This window comes from Pyxicephalus adspersus, chromosome 2, assembly GCF_032062135.1.
Source record: "Pyxicephalus adspersus chromosome 2, UCB_Pads_2.0, whole genome shotgun sequence".
Taxonomy (NCBI): Eukaryota; Metazoa; Chordata; class Amphibia; order Anura; family Pyxicephalidae; genus Pyxicephalus; species Pyxicephalus adspersus.
In genome coordinates this window covers 30,826,596-30,848,493 of record NC_092859.1, presented here as the reverse complement: position 1 = coordinate 30,848,493, position 21,898 = coordinate 30,826,596, and the positions used below count along the sequence as shown (strand labels likewise).

Genomic DNA, 21,898 nt, shown 5'->3' with positions numbered 1-21,898 from the left:
TGCCTTCTCCATATTACTGCAGTTCAGTGAATTATAATGCATACAATGTAGCATGCTTCTCCAGCATTAATGCTGCCTTCTCCATATTACTGCAGTTCCATGAATTATAATGCATACAATGTAGAATGCTTCTCCGGCATTAATGCTGCCTTCTCCATAGTACTGCAGTTCAGTGAATTATAATGCATACAATGTAGAATGCTCCTTCGGCATTAATGTTGCCCTCTCCATTTTACTGCAGTTAGTGAATTAGCACATTTTTGCTAGTAGTTATTAGGCCAGAGTCGGCAATTTTTTTGTAGCATGGGTCTACATCAGACCTTAAATCTCCCAACCAATGTTAGAAATCTTCTTGATTCTTGAATAATCATTTTAGAAAGTAAACATTCTCTGCACTTCTTGAAAATCAACCTGTTATGCTACCTAGCCAAGCAATACACATCTGATTGGGAAGAACTCTAAATTAGCAGACACTGGTGTTGAACTTTCAACCATGAAGTCCCATTCAGTTTTCCTATGCAGGCCAAGCCATCTTGCACCACTTCTATGTCTTAAGTTTGCAAAGAATATGAGAAATATTTAAATGATCCAAAAAGCAACAAAGAAGCTGATTTAGTAAAGAGGTTGTGGACGTTTCCTTACAATTGATATGTAAAAAGCAAATTCATGTTAACTTAGAGTACCCAATCATGAGCAGATGCTTTTCACGTCGATAAAGGTATAGTAAATAGTCTCACGATTTTTTTTAGCTAAGACCCCCCCTGTGGGTGGTATAAATCAACCTTGAAATATCAGGTTGCCATTGTTGGTATTTTATATTTGTGTTCAAGCATGCACATTTACATTACTCCTTAAGTCACATGGCATTTTCCCTTTCTTTTTGTATGCACAGCTAAAAAAAAAATATCCACACATGCTCTTGCTTACTGTATGTGACTGAAATGTCAAAGCAGATGCTACAGTAGGGAAAAGGGAGGGTTCAGCTGATGTCTAGATTCATGCAGTATGTGTTTGTGTGAGGGTACGTGTGTTAGCAACTAGCTTGCTCACGCAGGGCCATGCCTCCGTTTCATCATCAGCTCTAACCCATCTCTTTCGCTAGCTAACCTACTCCTCCTCTTTCTGAGACAGACTGCTCTAGCTGCTCACAAGGGGGAGACGGGAGTTTGCAAATAGCTACTGCTCCTGATTGCATTCCTACTGCAAGGGCCTCCCCTTCAAATGGCTTGTGCCAGGGCACAACTTTTTCTGTTGCAGCAAATAGGATAAATTTTTCTCCCTGCTTTTTATTTTAACCCTCTGCTTTTTTTCCCTCTCTCTATCCTTCAGCACAATAATGCCCCCTCCTTCCCAGCTATTTACAGCTTCAAATTTTTTTTTCAGCCTCGATGATTGTACACTCCAAGATTTTTTTTGCACCCCCTATTTATAACAGAAATTGATTTTTATTTTTCTCTCGGTGTTACGATAAGCCAAGCTGTGCCAGCTCGCCGTCTTTAAGGAATATGGCTTCCACTTCTAGTTTTTTTTTTTTCGCAAATCGTGACGCGCTTGCCCGTCAAGGAAACATGCCGCCCTTTTCCGTGTTTTTTTCCCCAGCCGCGGACTAAGACCGCCTGACTTATAGGATGGATAGTTCTATTTCCTCTTTTAATCTGACAGTGGATACAAAAAGGGAATACTGGTTTTTCTTTTTTTTTTGGCATCTTTGCTTCACTCACTCTTTCTCAGCTATTTTGTCAGGTTGGGAGGCATTTGGGTGTGCATAGCAATGCACTGGCTGGGACAGGTGCCAACTGAAAAGACAAAAGAAAAAAAAATAGGCGGCAAAAATGGAATATGGCACTATACAGCGACCTTTTTTTTCACTGTATGCAGAATGAGTGGGCACAAGTAGCTGATATAGTGCTTGGATAATATATATATATATATATATATATATATATACATACATATATTTATATTTATTTAGCTGCAGTTTTTTTCTTGTCTTTGCGGATGTAGCTATGGCAATTTGTTTTAAAGGGGGCGGGAGGCTTTTTTTTTGGCTGCTGAATTATTCATAATTAAGTAGTGAAGTAAGACCATTAGCATGCACCCTATATGCTGTTTGTCTGTTTGGTAACATTCTTCATTCAAGACTTGTTAACTGCCAGACAAGCTTAACACGCTTCTCTGTTTTTCCCTCCCTTCTTCACTGTCTCTTTTTTTCTTTGCCTTTCATGCCAGCCCCTCTCAGCCTTCTGTCGTTGCTGGGTTCTGGTAGCCAAGGGGTAGTGGTGGCAGGGGGAACGCACGCTGCCGAGAATCTCAAGCTAGTTGCTAGGTAAGGACCGCCTTCTAGCTCTCAAAGGCCTGCAAGCACTTGCACAAACCAAGAAACTGAGCTCTCAGACTCCTCTTGTCTGCTTTTCACAGGAGGCTGCAAGGTGAATGCTTTAGGAGCTCGTGCCCCTTCCACTGGTGCATGAAAGCCTTTACCCATCTATTCACGGGTAAGACCCTTTCATTGTTTCTGATGCTGCATGCAATATTAGTATTATTAATTACGTTTTTATTTATCGATCATTTGTGGTATGTTCAGCTCAGACTAGGAAGTTCTACTTTATATATTAAGCCCGTGCAGCTTAATGGCCTCATTTCTTTTCCTGTCTTTGTAATACTGAAACATTTTGTTGTTTTTAAAACAGGGGCTGTGTGTTTTTTTTTATTTTTTGAAATCTGCATCCTTGATGATATTGGTCAGGCAGACTGTTAAATATTCTCTCAACCATCCTGCTTTTTTGTAAGATTTGGGATATTTCACAACAGAAATTAAGCTTCAATGTCTTTTATTATACCTGTTTTAGTGTTTCATCCATAAATTGGTTGTGTTGTAGATTATACTTTAGAATCGAGTGTCTTGATCAAGAATAAGAACGATTGTGGTCACTCAGCAGAATTGTACTACAAATATTAACTGCGTAAAGAGAATAGCTTTTTCCTTGCGATGGCCTTTTAGTTTTACATAATGATTGGTATTATATTGGCTTTTCTTATTATAATTTATTTTGAGAAGGTTTTATTTAGCTTAGCGACTTGTTGTATGTCATTTGCTTTTCATTGCATTGAATATGTATTTAGATAGCATATGTTATTCTGTATTTGTGTACACACACACACACATATATATATATATATATATATATGTATTTATAAATATATATATTTACACTCACACACATACATACGTATAATTATATAAATAAATAAATAAATAAATTATATATATATATATATATATATATATATATATAGCATGATCATTAAATAAATAGATAAATATTTTATCAATTTATCGGGTCAGAGTTTTGTTATTTTATGGGTTATCTGTCCACTTCACTTGATGAAAACTAGCTATATTAGGGTCTACAACACATACTTTTTATTAATTTAACTTTTATTTTTTCTCATTATAATATATATATATATATATATATATAAATATATATATATATATCATATATTCTCATTGCTGTCCGCAGAATGCAAAATTTGCCAAAAGGGAGGATAAAATGTTTTTCTATTAGGGTAAAGGAAAAAGCAGTTAATAAAATTTTGGTTATAAGTAACTTAAATAAATAACAACCTAAATTTTAAAAAAAGCTACCTTGTCTGTATTTTGGCGCCAAAAATTATATAGTGTTTTAACTTTGGCATATTACCTACCCGAAAATTCCCATTTCAAACAAGACACTGGTAACTACAATATATTTGGAGATAAAACTTGCATATTAGAGGGTTTGTTACAATGTATTACAAGCACTATTTATTAGTACATACTGCATATCATAATTTTGACACTTTGTGGAAGAAAATTTTACACAGACACAATAAAAGGCACAATAAAAGTCAAACGCTTTTGCTATAAAGTTCATTTACATCTTATATTTTCCAAGCTGTAGTAATTAGACTATGCCCCTTGCTGATAAAATGGCAAATAATACATATATAAATATGATAAAATATTTGTCAGTTTAGCATTCAATATGTAGGTCGCCAATCAGAGATGTCATTTAAGCTTGTAGGCCTGGTTTAGTAGTGGTAACATTTTCTTGCAGACTGCTACTAGAATATTAGGTGCTCGATCCAGAAAACATAAAAGAGAATGACTTGTTAAAACGTAATATTGTTCTTGTAAGAACTTATTTGCAGAATATCTTTATAATTTACAAATAACTATAAGAACCACCTCTTGTATTATCATAATATTAGGAACCCTTTTTTCTCATTTATTATAAATGAGTGAAAGAAGTGAAAAGCAATATTTGCCATTGAAAGGCTCAGTAGAGGACTGAACTTACCTATGCAGTGAATTTCAATTCAGGTCTAAATTTTTTTTTTTTACAGCAACTTTTATTATTAAAAAAAAAAAAAAATAATTAAAAAATGCCAAAATTAGATAGGGCCTTTTCTGCCTCCGTGTCTTTATATTTACCAGTACTTTGACTTCCAAAGTGTGGTTCGCAATTTTCACTTTTGCTAATTTATTCCGACCCGATTGTTTATTACTGAGCCGCAATTCTTCGCCGCTAAGCGAATAGAACTTCGTACCTATAACCTGTCAAAGCTCAGGTAATTGTTGAAAAATTCAGGCAGATAACATGTGTGTATTGCAATTTTTCCCAAGTGTATGACATTTTTTCAGATCACATTAAATGCCATAGTGGTCGTAAAGTGAAAGAATAATGGCGACTATATTATCTTGAATAGCTGTGTCAATATGACATCTGGTCTTTTTTCGCCACGACTGTCCTTATTAATGCAAGTCCCTTGGTGATTTTAATATATATATAAATATATAGAACAATACTGCTTGAAAACAGCATGTAAACGCAAGCAGTAAACTAAACAGAAGATTATTAAAATTACTACATTACACATTTGTAACAGAATAAAGTAGTAGTTTGAGACAAGCTACATAAAAACAGGTTGGACTACATCCAAGTTGTGTGCTTTACTGTTTTTTTAATTTTACTTATTTCCATTATCTTTGCTTTATTGTATAATCCACAATGCTCTATTAACATATTCACACATGTCAAATATTACCTTTTTCCCCCTTTTATTTTGTTTGCAAAAGGTTATTAACCTATATTCGCTTACATATATTTTTTAATGGACATCAGGAACACAAAAATATTGGTATGTGTCTAAATGCATTAAACAATTTAGATGAATTGGAAATCCTTAGAGATATTATGAGGAATATAATCCCCACCACATTTGTTTTCTTCATCAGCCATATTTGTTTCAAAAAGTGATGTGTCACCCACAGTCTTGCAGATAGTATAGTTTACATAGAAATCTCCTATTCATTAAAAGGAGGGAGGACGCAATATTTGTGTTCTGATGATATTTGAGGGCACTTTTTTATATAGAAGGATAAATAACTTAGGTTTGAAATAACAACTACATGTCATTTTGATCAAATGTAAAGTAGGCCAGGTAATAAGATACAATCAGCATTTCATCCAGGACAAAGATAATGATTGGGACCTTGTGGTGCCTTAGGCATTGATCTTTAGTGTGCACGCTAATGCAGGGTAAAAAAGTTTTTGTTTACAAGTACCATTGGTATAAATAATTGTTAAAAATTAATGAAATAGAAACAATTTCTGGCCTTCGGAAAGCCTATATTTTAGTTTATGTAGTTTGTCTATATTCTTGTACTATAAGTAGAAGTGTAGCAATGGAGAAAATATAATATAATATTAATTCACATGTTCTAATACAAAGTGAAGTTTCGCGCTGCCTCACCTAGTATGTAGCATTGTCAGGGAACCATGATGTCCAGTGTTTTTTTTATTATTGAATGCGACAAATGGGGGAAGATACTGGAGGCAAAGAACTGAATGAGATCTTTTTTTTTTTTGTTCTGTCCTGTTAAAAAAACAATATATATGTACACAACAAACAATATATGTTTTATATATATATAAATAAATATATATATATATATATATATATATATATATATATATAACATATATTGTTTACATATATATATATATATATATATATATATATATATATATATATTTCTTTCATTCTTTCACAGTGGAACTGCCAGATTGAATCACCTGTACAAATGACATTTTCAATAAATGTGGGTGTGTGTGCCACTGTCGCACTTGTGATGTGGCTGTTAAAAATTCTTCATATTTTAGCAGTTGAAATGAGTCTGTTGTTATCCCTCTGTGCCACTCTATGAGGAAATAGATTCTTGTAACACAAAACTGTATAAAAATGTAATATCTTTGCACTGATGGTTAGTACGCGGATTATTGCCTGCCTGATGCTGTATGTTTTAGTAATATATTGTGAAAGAAAAAAAAACAGTCAGTACCCTCTGTGGTTTGATACTATATTAAGTATTAAAAAAAAGTATTCCTGAATTTATATATGTGTATAGAGAGGGTATTAACTATTTGCCACCTGTAGATAGTCTGTAGTGAGATACGAGAAATGTCCAGTGGAATATTAAAATATACAACGTTAAATGTAAATCATTAATGCTTGGAATGGTCACTTGGTTGTGTATTACAGACCGTGATCACTCCACATCCTCTTAACTTGCAAAATGCTTTACTAAAAAGCTAAGATTAAGATTTGTTAATCTACCTCGTACAGTTTTAATCAGTATAATTATACTTACTGTGTGCTGAAAAAGGCGCTGCCAACTTCTCACGACCTTGAGCTTGGTGGGTCACCTAGGCATGGCCTTGGTTCATAACTCAGGCCCACCATGGACCAGTAGCTCCCATGTCTTGAATACAGAATATGGCTGTTCCAGAAGCTATCGCCAAGCAGCGCTATTTGCGTTGATAGTCGTTCCTTGATTGTCCGCATATGTGCCCAGTATAAACACTGATCCCTTTTCTCTTGGTTCCAGCATGCTTCATGTAGTTGCGGCAAATAAACCTTGAAGTGATTAGATGGTAGATAATTATTAGCCTGTGTCAGGGTAGCCATACAGCTAGATATACCTAAGCAAGGTGTCAAATTTTGGTGAGAATCAGACTATGTAGGGGTTCTTGGACTGTTTAGGGGTTCAAACATGTGTTTCAAATCTTCAGAAGTGCTATTTATTGCACTGACATAATATGGGCATTGGTATTTGGATCTTGTGGATCTGAGTATTCATAATTTATTTTCTATGGAGAAAAGCAATAGAACCAGCCTGTTTGTGTGCTGCTTTGAGTTATCGGCCAAGCCAGGTAGAAGGGTGCGGCAGGACCATGTATTCAGCCTAGGCTAGAAAGGAGGGGTAGATAATTTGTCACTTGTCCTTCTCAGTGATAGATCTCTCTGGTAATATATGACATATCAAAAGCTAAAATAGACTTCTTTTGAGCAATATGAAAATTAACATGCACACTTTGATTATCCAAACACAACTATTAGGGTATATGGAGAAACAAGGGGACAGCAGTAAAAATATAACTGAGAAATTAGCGAATGGCTAATAATGAAAAGTATGGATGTTGATGAAAATTGTTACCTGATTGGCCTGAACCTGGGGAAATGTGCCAACAGCCACTACCTCTAAAGGTACCTTCGTGTCTTCAAAAGACAGTCAGAACTGAAAAAAGAAAACACAAAGACAAGGCGTATGTTAATTAATGATTGCAGTGCTATGAATCCGTGTACTGCACATCTCCTACCCTGAAAGCCTGAATTAGTACGTGACTTTGGGCTGGGCACTTTGTCCAGGACTAATGTGAGACCTGCTGAGGATCTAGATGAATTGTATTGTATGGTACTTATTTGGGGGACATAATCCTGCTTGAAAAACAAATAGACTATGTTTAATAAGGCATCAGATGGTTTAGAAAAAATGGAGGAAATAACAAATAAATTAATTGGCATTGTTTCAGAGTGTACCTGACAATGTTCGACATGGAAGCAAAGGTAGGATAATCTCCAAGATATTGCAGTTTAGGGAGGGTCATCAGCATAGCATTCAGGGAGCGCGCTGGCGCCATTATGCTGTATGCCCACTGCTGCTAATGCCTCTGCATGATGCTGCTGGGTAATGCTACAGAGAATTTCTATTGCTGTGGTTGCAGATGCAGCTGTGCCAAGTCTTATTTATCTATCTCATCAATACCCATTTCAAAATGCTAATGTTTTATGCACATCAACATAACTAGTAGAATTTCATGAAGTGCAGCAAACATACAATTATCAGCTGTGTTTAAGACTTTACATGGTTAATATGTGATTGTATTTTGCACAGAACACAGAAAAGGGGGAAATGTGTATATAGCTCTCTTGCTTGGCTGTTGAAATTGAAAAATAACATATTTGTTAAATTATGAATATAACTGGTGTTTATATAGGACAAACTTTTACTGATTGTTTTTAACTGTGATCATTTTATTAATAACTAAATACAAACAAGATTTGTTACATGTATTTGGATTCTAAAAAAAAAACATATCCATTCAGCTACAGAGAAATCCTGACTGCAAATTTGCATGTTAAAATTCAGATGAATTTTCTTAGTGCCAAGTCAAATTTTAATTTAAATTCTTGATGGGAATGTCCTTATGTGATCTATGTTCATAGGGTGATCATGAAGGAATGTAACATTTACATTAGAACATGTGTTTAGTAGTAGAAAGAGACTGGAGCAGCAAATGTGATAGTACTGCTTTTCTTTTGATGATTTCCTATACAAATCTAATATTAAATTAGTGTGATCCAAACTAGGCCAGTTCTCTACCCTTTAGACAGAAGAGTGTCACCCATTCCAAGTAAAAGAACTGGTGTATCAGTAAATTGTCATCGTATGTCTGTGAGTACATTAACACAGAGCTAAACTCCAGGAAGATAGAAAAGACACAAACAAAGGAATGAGCTTACCCTTCTAATTACACATTCACAATCCACTAACAGGAGGTGTCAGGCAGCATTTCTTACAAGGTGCAGGACAATTCGATTTTAGAAAACCAGGCACTCTTCTAAAAAACCACTTATAAAAAAGTTTATTATTGTAACAACAAAGTACAATCCCATCATCTGCACTGACACGTTCAGACTGATCCCATCTTTATTCTTAGCTTGCAAATTATTGCAGCTTTGTATTTTTACTATATCTTAAAAAGTATTTTTTTATATGTAAGTAGCAACTGAATTTAACTTGGGACTTAGCTTTTAGAGCAGCAGACTGGAGAGAGGGAGAACCTGCACAAGGAGCCAATCAGCAATGCTGTAGTGGTCATGTGCTAACACGAGACAAGGTGAGTGGAGAGCAGAATGACTCAGAGGTGAACTTATCAGTCTGCTGCTTCTCTTTTCACTCTCCAGTCACAGAAAGGGCCAAGGCTTCTAAGTATTAATTAACTGCAGCATGGAAAAATCAAGTCTCCTGTCCTGCCACAGAGGGCTGTGCTCTGAGGCAAAGCTGTGTAATTCTTAGAAATGGATGGATAAAATTACAAATATTTCAGAAGGTAAAACAATATAATTTCTGTATTTAGCTGTTTGTCGAGAGATCAGCCTCAAATGAAAGAAACAGATCTGTACAGAGTCACTGTATCCAATTTTAGTTTACAGGAGTGACATTGCAGCTACCTGTCTTCTACAAACTTAGCAGAACTGATGTAGGCATAACACACCCAGACGTGAGGAGCACAGAGGTTTCTTGGAAAAAAAAAATTCAAAGTCAGCAAAAAGAAAAAAAAATGAAACTGCCTGAGGTGTCCTGTGAGCTCATGTTTCTCCACATGCTCAGGAGTGTTTGTATTTCTTGAAAACTAAAGAATTTTGCTGAGTATGTCACTTAGCCTTCAAGAAGAAAATTGCATATATACAGATTTTCTTTTAGGGGGGGTTGTGAGCATACATCTGAGTCAAATTGTACATTAATATTGTTACTAAAAACATCCAGATGTAATCAGTAAAAGTTGTTTTGATAGACTTAAAGCAAGAACACCATGAGCGATAAATACAAAAAAAAATTACTGTTGTCAAAGGACAGCATTAAGAAAGGCAAAGTGGCACCACAAGCCAGATGTTTGTACTTGCATCTAGTTCAGACCAAGCAGTCAATTACAGTCAGGCTGTAATGGCTTCCTGTCTTAAAGCAGAACTGTACTAAAATTAAAAAAGATCACCTTTACATCTGCAGAGCCCCCTATCCCTCCATACCTGCTTCTGTACCTTCCTGGAATGCTCCTTTATTCCAGGGTGGCGGAAATCACTGTGCGCCGCCATCTTCTTCCTTTTCCTTGGTACATCACACAATCTCCCACTGGCAGGCAGATCAAGATCAGGCGTGCACAGAAGGAGCAGCCCGAACCCCCCTGGGATAAGTGACATTGGTATTCTAGGAGGCTCCGCACTCCTATTTGCCATAAGAGTAAAAACAGAAAAGTAGGGGCTTCCCCTTTAAAAAAACAAAAAACATTTTGGTGTGGAACAAGAAATGTTTTACCTTTTCTAAAGGGGTTATCTGCGCTTTTATATAAAGTAAAAAGTTTGATGATAAGTCCGTTTTAAAGAAAGTCAATCTATGTAATAATTCTACACTCAAGACATACACATATATAATACAAATTTGGAAGCAGTGATTTGTATTTGTAAGCCCTTCTAGAGACTTACTGTTTTGCTGCTGCAATAACACGTACAGGTCTGATCTCTCCCCCAGAATGTGAAAGTGCAATAAATTGCAGAAAACTGATAAGTTCATATCTCTGTTATGTCTTTAGGTACTCACCCTGCTTGCATTAAAAAAATGGTTTAATAATGTATACAAAGCTGCTTTAATTTGTAAAACTGGAAGCTGCCATTGCTGGCTGTCAGATTGTTTTTGGTCCTGCTCATTGGTTAATCTTTTAAATATTGCTCAGTGTTCTCCCCGGCCCCTTTTAGCTGGGCGCACCACCTGGGACTTTTCAGTAACCACCCGCCTGTTTTTGGGTGGTGCTTAAGAGTTAATTCACAATACAGGTGATGCCACTCGCCTATAATTACTTCCCACCAAGCTTAAAAAAATTGAGTTGAACACTGTTGCTGATAGAGGGTTGGCATGAAAACAAGCAAGGAAAACTTTTGTTGAAATGCAACTAAAAGATTTTTTAAACTGACAAAGATACCGTCAATTGTAAGACAGTAGCTTAGCGTTGTCAGCCTGCAACAAAGACAGTATGCAACAGATTCACAAAAAAAATGATTTGCTTAGAAGAAGTGTATACAATCAGGAATGATACCAAACATACCAAAAAAAAGTACATTTAGAGTGTACATAAAACCAAGGCTAATTACCATCAGTCATGTATTTGGCATACGAGCAGATTATGATAGGACACAATGGTTATTTATTTCACAAACAAGCTAGTATGGTCAGTAATTGTCTTGCCCGACACCACCAGACAATGACAATGTCCTTGAGCATTTTTTAGGTCTGCGGTGTCATGGTGCCAATTTCATTGACATTGGTATAGAAAAAGATTGTTGCTGCTGCTGTATGTGATGAACAGCTAAGAAAAGTGCCAATGTTTTGGTATCTTAAACCCAAAACCGAATGTTGGATGGGAAAATCGTCCTGAATCCAAACAGCACAACTAGTTATCACCAGAGCAGTGTGTGAGGAAAAATCTGAATGGAAGCACATGTTCCAATTCTCTCATGAGAAATTCCTTTCATTTTGAGGAAATTTCCTCTGATTTTCTCCAGGACAGGAAGTGAAGGGAAATGTCCCCAGCAGATACAGACAGCAAAAAGAGGTTTTACCACACATACATTTTTATAGCTGTTTTCGGATACTGTTGTGGCTGTGGCATGCTCTAGGGGCTTGCAGCATAAAATCTGTCTGTTTCCTTTCCAAGACGCACCCCCCCCCCCAAACCCCTTCAATCTGGCTGCACGTTTATTTATTCAGGCTACATGCCAGATTTGGCATCTAATGATATATACATTATTCAGGCACCTGTGTCACATTAGTGAAGATGCAATTAGAGAATTGCTGTGCTGGGCAATTTTCTGGCACAAAGATTTCTGTGGGTAGGGTTGAACTTTAACAATGGAGCTAGCAGACTGTGGACATCTTCAGATTTTGTCAGATGGCCAAGTACTCTCTAGTAACACCCCACAGCGGTTTCATTTTGGGGTAATTTAAAAAAAAAATACACTGCAGCAACAAAGAAAAGATTCTCCTGTGTAAAAGCATGTGATTAAAGAAGAATGGGAACTGTTCTTCTTTCAGACATTTGTGTGTGAGGCATGTAGCTCTAAAAAAAAAGAATTCTGAACAGGATAGAAGGAAAATGTTCCCCCTCCTCCTTTGCTTTTCTAGTTGTTGTTACTCTGCATGAGTAGTCACAATTGGGTTCAGGGTGATTCCAGAAGCCATTTTGTTCTGTATATATAGGGCTCCAGGTGGCAACAAATCACCATGGCAACCTGCCATCCAAAGTCTGCTGCTACATTTCGGGCCTGTGTTGATGCACTTATAGTTTGGCTCTATACATACAATTTCCCACATGGACCATACAAGTCCATGAAAATAGAAAACCTGGTTAAAGCAGGTCAGAAAGAAGTCAGCTGCAGGTCAAATGCACCTGTCAGTGAATTGTAAATGATCTCGGAAAACATCTCAAACTGATACCATTATGTGAAGGCGCAAAAGTCATCAACGCTGGCCCTTAATATGATGACTTGATAGATACTTACCATATGTACCATATCCTCTATATACGTGAATGGAAATCAGCTCTTGGGAAATTGTCCCCTCTGCTCTAAGATGATTGCTGAGAAGTTTGGTTCTCTCGTCACTTTCTGTCCCAGTAACAATGGTCACTGCAAGGGGGGGCAAAAAATCCTAACACCACTTGGTCAGTAATGGGATTTTATGACGGATATCTATAGCACGTTAAATTATGACCACATGTTGGTCTGTTCTACTGGAAGGTGACGGCGCTGCTCACTTTCATTGCAAAATCTAATTAAGAATTCTCATTTTGTGAGAAGATTGTGCAGAAAATGGATACATACACATCGGAGCTCTGTATATTTGTGATGGAATTGTATCATGATCAGGAGCAGATTTACCCTTTAGGCAAAGACAGCATATGGCTATGGGTAACAGAGACAGGAGGGTGGCTTTATCTTTACCATTTATTGGGGATGCATTTTCCTCCCATCATTAGTAGGAATAATCATAAAGGATTTATTATACATTATCATAATATTCTAAGCCAGGCTAAAACAAGGAAGACAATCTTCATTGTAAAAGAAGGGACCCTACAAAGACAATATAACATTGGGGGCCACAAGCTGGTTTCCTACTGGCTCCAGAGAGGGTAATTTAATCTGTATTGTATTTATGCCCAATTTTATCTACACATTGTGTAAAAAAATTCCTGTAACGACCATGTCTGATGGTCAGATCAGAGCTATAACTGAATATGATTTTGTATAATAAGTAAAATCTTGTACAGTTAGCAATCAATGCAAAAAGTCTGTAGTTTAATTCACACATTTTATTGGTTAGCTCGTTACTAACCCCTCCTAGCGGTCTAATTCTGTCCAAATTTTCATGCAAAAGCCTTACAATTTTTTTTGCGTGGAAATGTATTTTACATTGTTGATGCAAGGCCCCTTTTAATAAAGCCTGAGAAAGGATTATAGGGGGTCCCAAAAACTGCATATTTATTAACCTGAATTACCCAATGAATAGTATCACTTAAAGCGTACGTAAAATCAGAATTTTTACTTTACATTAAAGGGTAGACAACCCTTTTATATAAAGTGAAAATTTTGTTTGTTAGCTTTTTTTTAGTGCAACATCCATTTTTTTAAGCATCGCCCCCTTAATTCTCAATCACTTAGGCGATCATGAATGGGAGCACTGAGCCTCCCAAGATACCTACGTCACGCATCCCAGGAGGCTCTTGGCTGCTCGGGCATGCGCAGAAGGAGCCCTTTCATCAATTGAATAAAATGCCGATCTCACACATGCACAGTGAGATCGGCAAGTTTTTTTTCCAATCTATGTCACCCGATCTCACGCCTGCGCAGTGCAAAATCGGGTGATGTAGGAAAAAGAACGTGAAAGAAGGGAGTAGAAGATGTCAGCGCCCGACTCTCCCTCTGCGCCAGGCCGAAGACAGATATCGGGACGACGTGGGACCCTCCCAACAGATTGACTGCTCTGCGGGAATCAAGGCGTGATTTTTTTGTTTTGGGCTTACTCCCTCTTTAAACCGCAAACTTTCTGTGATTTTGATGTTTTCAGTAGTTAATTTAAGCTGAATTCTTATTTAAAATTCTGTAATTTATATATTGATTAATATAATAAGATGCAAGCTGTTAAAAACATAGACCAATAGACACTTTAGTCTTAATATGATTGTCATCCCTTCATTTACATTATGTGGTTGTGGCTGTGACAAATGAATTGACGGATTTACTAAAGGAGTCTTCACAAAATAAATTCACTTCAGTTTTAAATCATACTAAAAGCAATTTATTTAATCTGCAGATGATTGTGTATTTAAATAAACAGGAATTTGTTTTTAACGTTTTTGGATAATAAAGAGAATATTTGCACAATTTATTGGGTGGACATTCTGGATTCCTTTAGTAAATCGACCCATCTGTGTTGCCACAAGTAGTCAGCATTGAAAGGCTGATCAGCCACTACCATAGGCAAAATCTCAAATACATAACCCATCCTGATCTAACTTGTTATCCAGTGTGGTGATTGTGCAGAAGGGTTAATGAACACTGCTGAATCATGGATATGGCCTACAAGGTTATATGACATCCTAAAATATGTAAGCAAAGCAAACAAACCACAGTAGTAAAAATACACAGTGTGCCTTCTATCCAAAGGGCTTAGGTGTGCAAAACCCCAGCTCTGCACGCTTCAATTGAAAGTCCCAAATTAAATTAAGTGCACGCTTCGTCTATTAGGTTTCAGAAAGCCAAGTCTGTTGTTCAATTACCCAGTGATAGAGCCGAGGATTAGTTGGACAGACCACCTCCGAGCTGAAAGTTAAAAAAAGTGCAAATATTATAATTTTTTTAAATACTATAATATTTCTTTCTTTTCTGAGCAGTTAATCCTAAAAAAATTAGTATTTGCAGTTTGTGAGATAAAAAAATCACTGGTGTGGCCTCAGCATAATTAGCCATAAAGAGATGGCACCAAATGTTATTAAACAATGGGGAACAAAAGTTATTCAAACATTATTTTCTCACAAACCCTGGGGCTGAGTAAGAAAAAGGGAGACATGCAAATCTGTAAACCCTTTCTTTAACGCCCTGTAGGCATAGATATGTGTACACATGTGGGATGTACATAGATCTGCTGCAGTGTGTTTTGCCTAACTATCATGTGTTAGAATGGCACCACAACCCATCGCATATACAGCAGGACCATGCCAATGCCATATAAAGCAGGTCAATGACGAAGAATGCATTTAAAGCGTACCTAAACTCAGAATTTTTAATTTACATAAAAGGGTAGACAAGCCTTTTATGTAAGGTAAAAACTCTGCATGTTAGTTTTTTTTAAGTGCAACACCTTTTTTTTAAAAAAAAAAGGGTGCAGCACCGCCCCTTAATTCTCGATCGCCTAGGCGAATGGGAATTCAGTCCCCCGAGATACCTACGCCAAGCATCCCAGGAGGCTCTTGGCTGCTCCTTCTGCACATGCCCGAGATGCTCAGGCATAAGGGAAAGAAATGGCCGATCTCACGCATGCGCAGTCAGATCGGCAAGTTTTTTTCCCATCTAGCGCCTATGTCGGGTGACGTAGCAAAAAGAAACCGGAAGAAGAGGAGAAAATGGCGGAGCCTAGTGAAGACCGATACAAGGACCCAATGGAAGAGACCTCCGGACAGATCGACTGCTCTGTGGGATTGAAGGTGTGTTTTTTGTTTTGGGTAGTTTTTTTTCTTTAGATGAACTTGAAAGGCCATCTAAAACCAAACAAAGCAAAATATACAGATCAGATCGATCAGTGTAGAAAATTACCTTTAGAACTTCATTTTTTTTTTATTTAAACGCTCTCATGCCTGGTTACAATTGCTCGCATCTACTGTTCCCTGTATTGCCAAGGAGGAATCAATGCAAAAACTCACTGGTGCCCAGTTCACCAAACCTACCACTGGCCGGCACATTACGACAGTATCAGGGCCCAATCAGCTGACAGGAAGCGATCTCCTGGACATAGAGGACTTACCTTCTTCTTTCCTGGGCAATGACTACAGATGTATGTAAGTAAATAGGGATGACATGGGGGAGGGGATCCCTGGTTATAAAACGTTTAGGGCCCATATACATACATTGCAGTATATGAGGTAATAATTAGCTATGCACACACCACACTGCATTGCCATTACAATCCATACAAATACAATTCTGCTTCATGTACACACATATCAAGGCTTTATACCTATATTACATACATAACATGTACATATAGACAGAATTACAAGCCAGACCCGGCCCCCGAGGCCCCGCACACTTACACAGCGCAGCCGTCCTCCCAGCCCTGCAGCACGAATAGGGGGCGGGCCCTGGGGATGAGAGAGGGGGTGTAGGCGGAGCAACGAGGTGATAACGACAAAGGCCGGGCCTATTCTGAAGATCAGATAGGTCGGTGGAGCCTTGTCTTTTGAGAGGAAAGGGGGCGGGTCCTAACAGTGTGATCACGGGGTCGGCGGAATCTGTTGGGTGCGCTGAGCCGGATGCTCTGACAGGCCGGTGGGCGGAGCCTGGTATTCTGACAAAAATGAGGACAAAAACTAGTTCTTGGTGGACGGTGAGCGGAGCCTAGCGCTGTGACAAGAAGGTGGGGGAAGCCTGTGGCTGTGATTGGAGGGTGAGTGGATCCTGGTGCTGTGAGAGGAGGGTGAGTGGAGCCTGGTTCTGTGAAAGGTGGGTGGAGTCTGGTGCTGAAAGAGCAGGGTTGGTTGAGCATAGTGCTGTGAGAGGAGGGTGGGTGGAGCCTGGTGCTGTGAGAGGGGATGGGTGGACCCTATAGCTGTGATTGAAGGGTGGGTGGAGCCTGTGGCTGTGAGAGAGATGGTGGGTGGAGTCTGTGGCTGTAATTGAAGGGTGGGAGGAGCCTGTGGCTGTGAGGGTTGGGTGGGGTGTGGTGCTGAGAGAGGAGGGTGGGTGGAGCCTGGTGCTGTTATTCTGAAGAAGCTGATCTTAGGATCCTCAGCAGGGTGGAAGCTCGTTGGGCTCTTATGAAGGTGAGGTCCTGGATAAATATTCAGTTTTCCTCTCCCAAACACCACTCTGGAGGATATGGTGGGGGTGTGCCTTTGCCTACTATTTTTGGGCTGAGTAGGTGACCCTCTATTCATTTATATCAGCAGGTTTTGTCTTAATTTTAAATGTTTAAAGCAGAACCCAGTGCAGTGAATAAGGTAAGAAAAATAACTTTATTGACATCACCCCCTAGACATGAACAACCATCTAACCTTGCAGTGTGGGTATAGGTGTAATGCGAGGTAGAAAAAAATATATTAAAAAATCACCAAAAGGAAAAACATTGATGAAAAAAAGACGAAAAACTCTTAACCTCCCTGGCGGTATAATTATTTGAGTATTTTTACGTGTTAAATCAGTACATTTAACATGTAAAAATACTTCTAATTTTAAATTTCTCGCCGGTTCCGCCCCCCCCCCCCCCCAACACACGCCACCTACATGTTCACATGCCGGGATGCAAGGCCAGGGGATGCCGAAGCCGGCCAGGCATAACCAAGTGGACCTAGATGCCAGGTCGGCATCACTGGAGAACGCCGTGGGCTCGTGAGGACCAGGTAAGTCCTCAATTCAGCTAATGAAAGGGCTCCTAAGCTCGGGCATGTGCAGAACAAGCAGCCAGGAGCCTCCCGAGATGCATGACATAGGTATCCTGGGAGGCTTTTCCGCAGTGAAAAGGGTATTGCACTTAAAAAGTAAACAAAATGTTTACTTTAACCCCCTGAGCGGTAACCCTGAGTGTGGCTCGGGGTAAAAAAAAAACCTGCTGAAAGTGGTAACCCCGAGTGTTAGCTAAAAACATTTAAAAAACACCTGGTCCCATCAGCGTCCTTTGGGGTCCTGTCCGTCGGATCCCATCTTTAGGCTGCGTCCTCTTCTTCCGATCCTTCCCGGACGAGTGCACTGACGTTCCCCGGGAGTTGCGGGTGACGTCGGTGCATGTGTCCATGCGTGTGGGAGCGTGGCTGAAAATTCAAATTATTTTGTATTGGATTCAATACAAAATATACAAACTAACTGTATTGAATCTAATACAAAGTCATTATTATATTATATATATGTATAATATATATATATATATATATATATATGTTACTGTACAGTTATATTACAAGTTTCAGTATTTTCATGCACCCTTGTTTTAACAGATTTTTGTGTTTTTTATTTGAAGTTTATTATTAAATTTATTAAATATTAGACATATTTCCGTTATGCCTAAGAATTATAGGCCTACAATGTAAAATAAATTTTCATCCAAAACAATATACCACTTTTGGCAAAAAAAACACTAACAAAATTAGACTGCCAGGGAGGTAATTAAAAAAAAGTAAAAATTTCGAGTTTAGGTCTGCTTTAAAAATAAAATGAGCAAATCGAAAAGGAAGCAAATACCTTACTCTGAGCCTCTACTTGGCCTGCCTCCCTGTGCTAAAAATAATGACTGATTCCTAGATTTAAGTGTGTTCTAAAAACAGCAATGTTGGGTTTTCCTGGGTTATTTTCTGTTTTGTCAAAATATGGTCAAAATGAGCGATGACATCGCCCAAGGCGGCTTCATAAATAGGAAAAATTACCATTTCCCAAGATAGTAAAATGGCAACATTTCAGCATTTGTACATAGGAACCAAATTGTTCGCTGATACAACCACTGCAACTTTTTTTTAAATAGGGAAGCCAACTACAAACCGATGATTTACCCTAACGCCTATAGTGTACTATATCACAGGACATAAAATATCTAACGTGTTTCAGCACACTCTCCCTTCATCGGGGCTTTTGGATATGGACAAAGAGCTTGTAAAGACCCAATAGCAGGGAGAAGCCACAATGATGTCTAATAGTACATTGACTATAAAGAAGATGTATGTGGAATGTAAATCAGTTTCTGCCACTAGATTTTCCATTTTCCATGGAGGGATCAGGGATATACTATGCATGTGTCACAAGCCCCATCATTTACATGGAGTGAAAGTTTCAGCAAATTTTTTTCCCCCCTATTAAACATTATCTATTATTTAAACTTCTTGATTTTGTCCAGTATATAATGGGCAATGCTATGTCTATGGCTCCTGATCTTCTGGTTTTAGACTCCAATTAAGGGATCCTACAAGTTGTCCAAGCTAACAAATACCATAATAGGTTAAATCAGGACATGTTTTTTCTGAAATAACTGGCTATACCTGTCTGTTCACTGCCCAGCTGTCAGATTTTGCTGAGGTGCACATTTTGCAAATCCTGGCTTCTCTTTTACATAATTAATATTATACAGTATTTATATAGTGCTGACATATTACACAGCGCTGTAAAAAGTCCATAGGTATGTCACTAACTATCCCTCACAGGGGCTCACAATCCAATGTCCCTAACATAGTCATAAAATCAATTTTTTGGGGAGGCCAATTTCCCTAACTTCATGTTTTAGCAATGTGGGAGGAAACCGGAGCACCTGGAGAAACCCACACAAACACAGGGAGAACCTGCAAACTCCATGCAGATAGTGTCCTGGAGAATCAAACCTGGGACCTAGCGCTGCAAAGGCCAGAGTTTTAACCTCTGAGCCATTGCTCATGTCATGAATAAATGAACCCCATGTGCGGGAGTTATGTCACCCTGGCATGGCCTTTCAAGATGGACAAAGAACGTCTTTAGAAAGTAAAGAAGAAAGATGGCGGTGCGCAGCGATGGAGCAGAGCTAGGTGAGTAGTAGTGGGTTTAATTCAGCTGTAAGGTATGCTTTAGTTACATACAATGACATTGGTGGAGAGGCCATTTAAGCATTAATTCAGTGCCTTTTAAGACGCCCTAAATGCTATTGCAGCATGCTAAATCAGGACCCTAGTAAACACTTCTGCTGCCCAAATAGTCTGTGTACAAATTGTGTATTTAGATTTATTCAGTGAGCATTATCTGTGTGGGTTTAGGTTCTCCATCTTCAGCACTTACATCAGTGAAGAGAGTGAAGATCTTTAAAACAGTTTTGTACACATATTTGGTTTTCTTTTAATCTAGTAAATTAAAATATTTTTAAATAATATTTCTGCTGTATCACTCTTATAATATTGGAACACTTGCAAACAAAGAAAATTTGATATTTATCTGGATATACGTTCAGAAACTTTGGGTTCCTGGCCACCAGGTTGAGGATTATAAAGTATTGTGGAACTCTAGAAAACAATTTTATATTGTTTCTTTATTTACCCTGTGAAGGTGGAATGCCCAGAAAAAATTGCTGTCTCAGCGGATCCTCTGGATTGATGGAAGCCGAGTGGTTTGTACCTGATTCAGAGCAGTACAGCTATGACCAGCCACAGGACCTCATTAGGCCATTAAAAACACCATGTGTTTATTCAAGGAAATATTTTTGTTTAGTGGAAGGCAATGGGATTAGTTTATATGGAGTTAGAGGTTTCTTTTTAACTGACCCATCATGGGTCAATCATGTGGATACTAAAAACAAAGCATGGCAAATGTTCACTGGCTTAAAAATTATTACTGCAGTTTGCATGTCCCTATTTAATGTACATTGCTGCATAATATGTTGGCACTATATAAATCCTGTTTAATAATAATAATATTATTAAATGTTTGGTCTGCTAAGTTCCTATTACGCAATGGCTGTCTGGCTGAACTAAAAAAAAATAGAGGTCATTGGTGGATCGGGTTGAGTTATGTGCTTGCTATGTCATAAAAGCTTGGAAACTCAAGGTGCTAAAGAGCCGACTTGAAGGGTACAACAGAATCCTCCTGATGATCTTTGTGTGAGAGTTCTTCTTAATGAACATATACTGCAAAAATATTTTTATTAGATTAAGTAAGATTTCATAAACAGATCAGTTTTAATGCAAATCTATTAAACATTAAGCCATTCTTTATCAAAATTGAGATAATATCTCAATAGAACATTGAGTAGGATTTCTTGTTCTATGTTCCATTACCATTCAACTGGGAAAGCTCCCTAAAACCACCAGGCAATGGAGGCTCTTCCTGTCATTTACTAAAACAGAATATATAGAATGTGGAATATAGAGAATGTTTTTGTAAATAATAGGGTCAGTTCCTATCAACCAGCAGCCAATGGGGACATTTCACATTGTCTGCAATCACAAGCAGTTATATGCTGGATGTATTGGTTGATGGGTGAACAAAAGTAATCCAGGTAATTGATTAATTTCAGATAGCTATTATCTCTACCTCTAAGGACTATTTAGCTGCCATGTATTACATTGGTTTTGGAGGGTTAAAACAAAAAAGCTTTAATGTATTATGGCGATTGACCCCAATTCGGCTCCGGCATACCACAAAGGTGGAGTGCCAACATACATTTTGATGGCACTGTCAGGAAGCCCCTGTTCAGGGGAATGATGGGCAGCAGATCTGGGAATAAGTTAGTGCCATCAGTAGCTGCATTAGCTAAAAGAATTCCCTAGCTCCAAGTGTTACAAATCACCTGGGATTTCAGTGACGCAGACTATTTTTTTAGTGACAAAAATGCTAAAGACATTGATTTTGTAGCTGGTTCAAATCATTTCACCAAAATCACCAGAATGACGCAGGCCTTAGAAAAAGGACGATGCTCAACACGCCGCAACATAGACTCCGGGGCACTCGAGTGACCAGGATGATT

The 21,898-nt window shown here is 38.1% G+C and overlaps 1 protein-coding gene and 1 long non-coding RNA gene across 4 annotated transcripts in view; one reads left to right on the top strand and one right to left on the bottom strand.

Moving 5' to 3' along the window:
* The first annotated feature begins 1,935 nt into the window (after nt 1-1,935).
* The window catches only part of LOC140323309 (uncharacterized), a 74,324-nt gene continuing 54,361 nt past the window's right edge, over nt 1,936-21,898 (top strand). For all 3 annotated transcript variants that reach the window (XM_072400267.1, XM_072400265.1, XM_072400264.1), the window contains exons 1-2: nt 1,936-2,326; nt 2,419-2,495. In XM_072400267.1, coding sequence (XP_072256368.1) covers nt 2,223-2,326; nt 2,419-2,495 — 181 coding nt within the window. In that variant the 5' untranslated portion in view covers nt 1,936-2,222. The remainder of the gene's footprint in view (nt 2,327-2,418; nt 2,496-21,898) is intronic.
* On the bottom strand, nt 5,712-8,007 carry LOC140323308 (uncharacterized). The gene is made up of 4 exons (XR_011919335.1): nt 7,927-8,007; nt 7,544-7,624; nt 6,698-6,963; nt 5,712-5,922 (listed from the first exon to the last, which is right to left on the bottom strand). It is a non-coding gene; the product is annotated as an uncharacterized lncRNA (long non-coding RNA).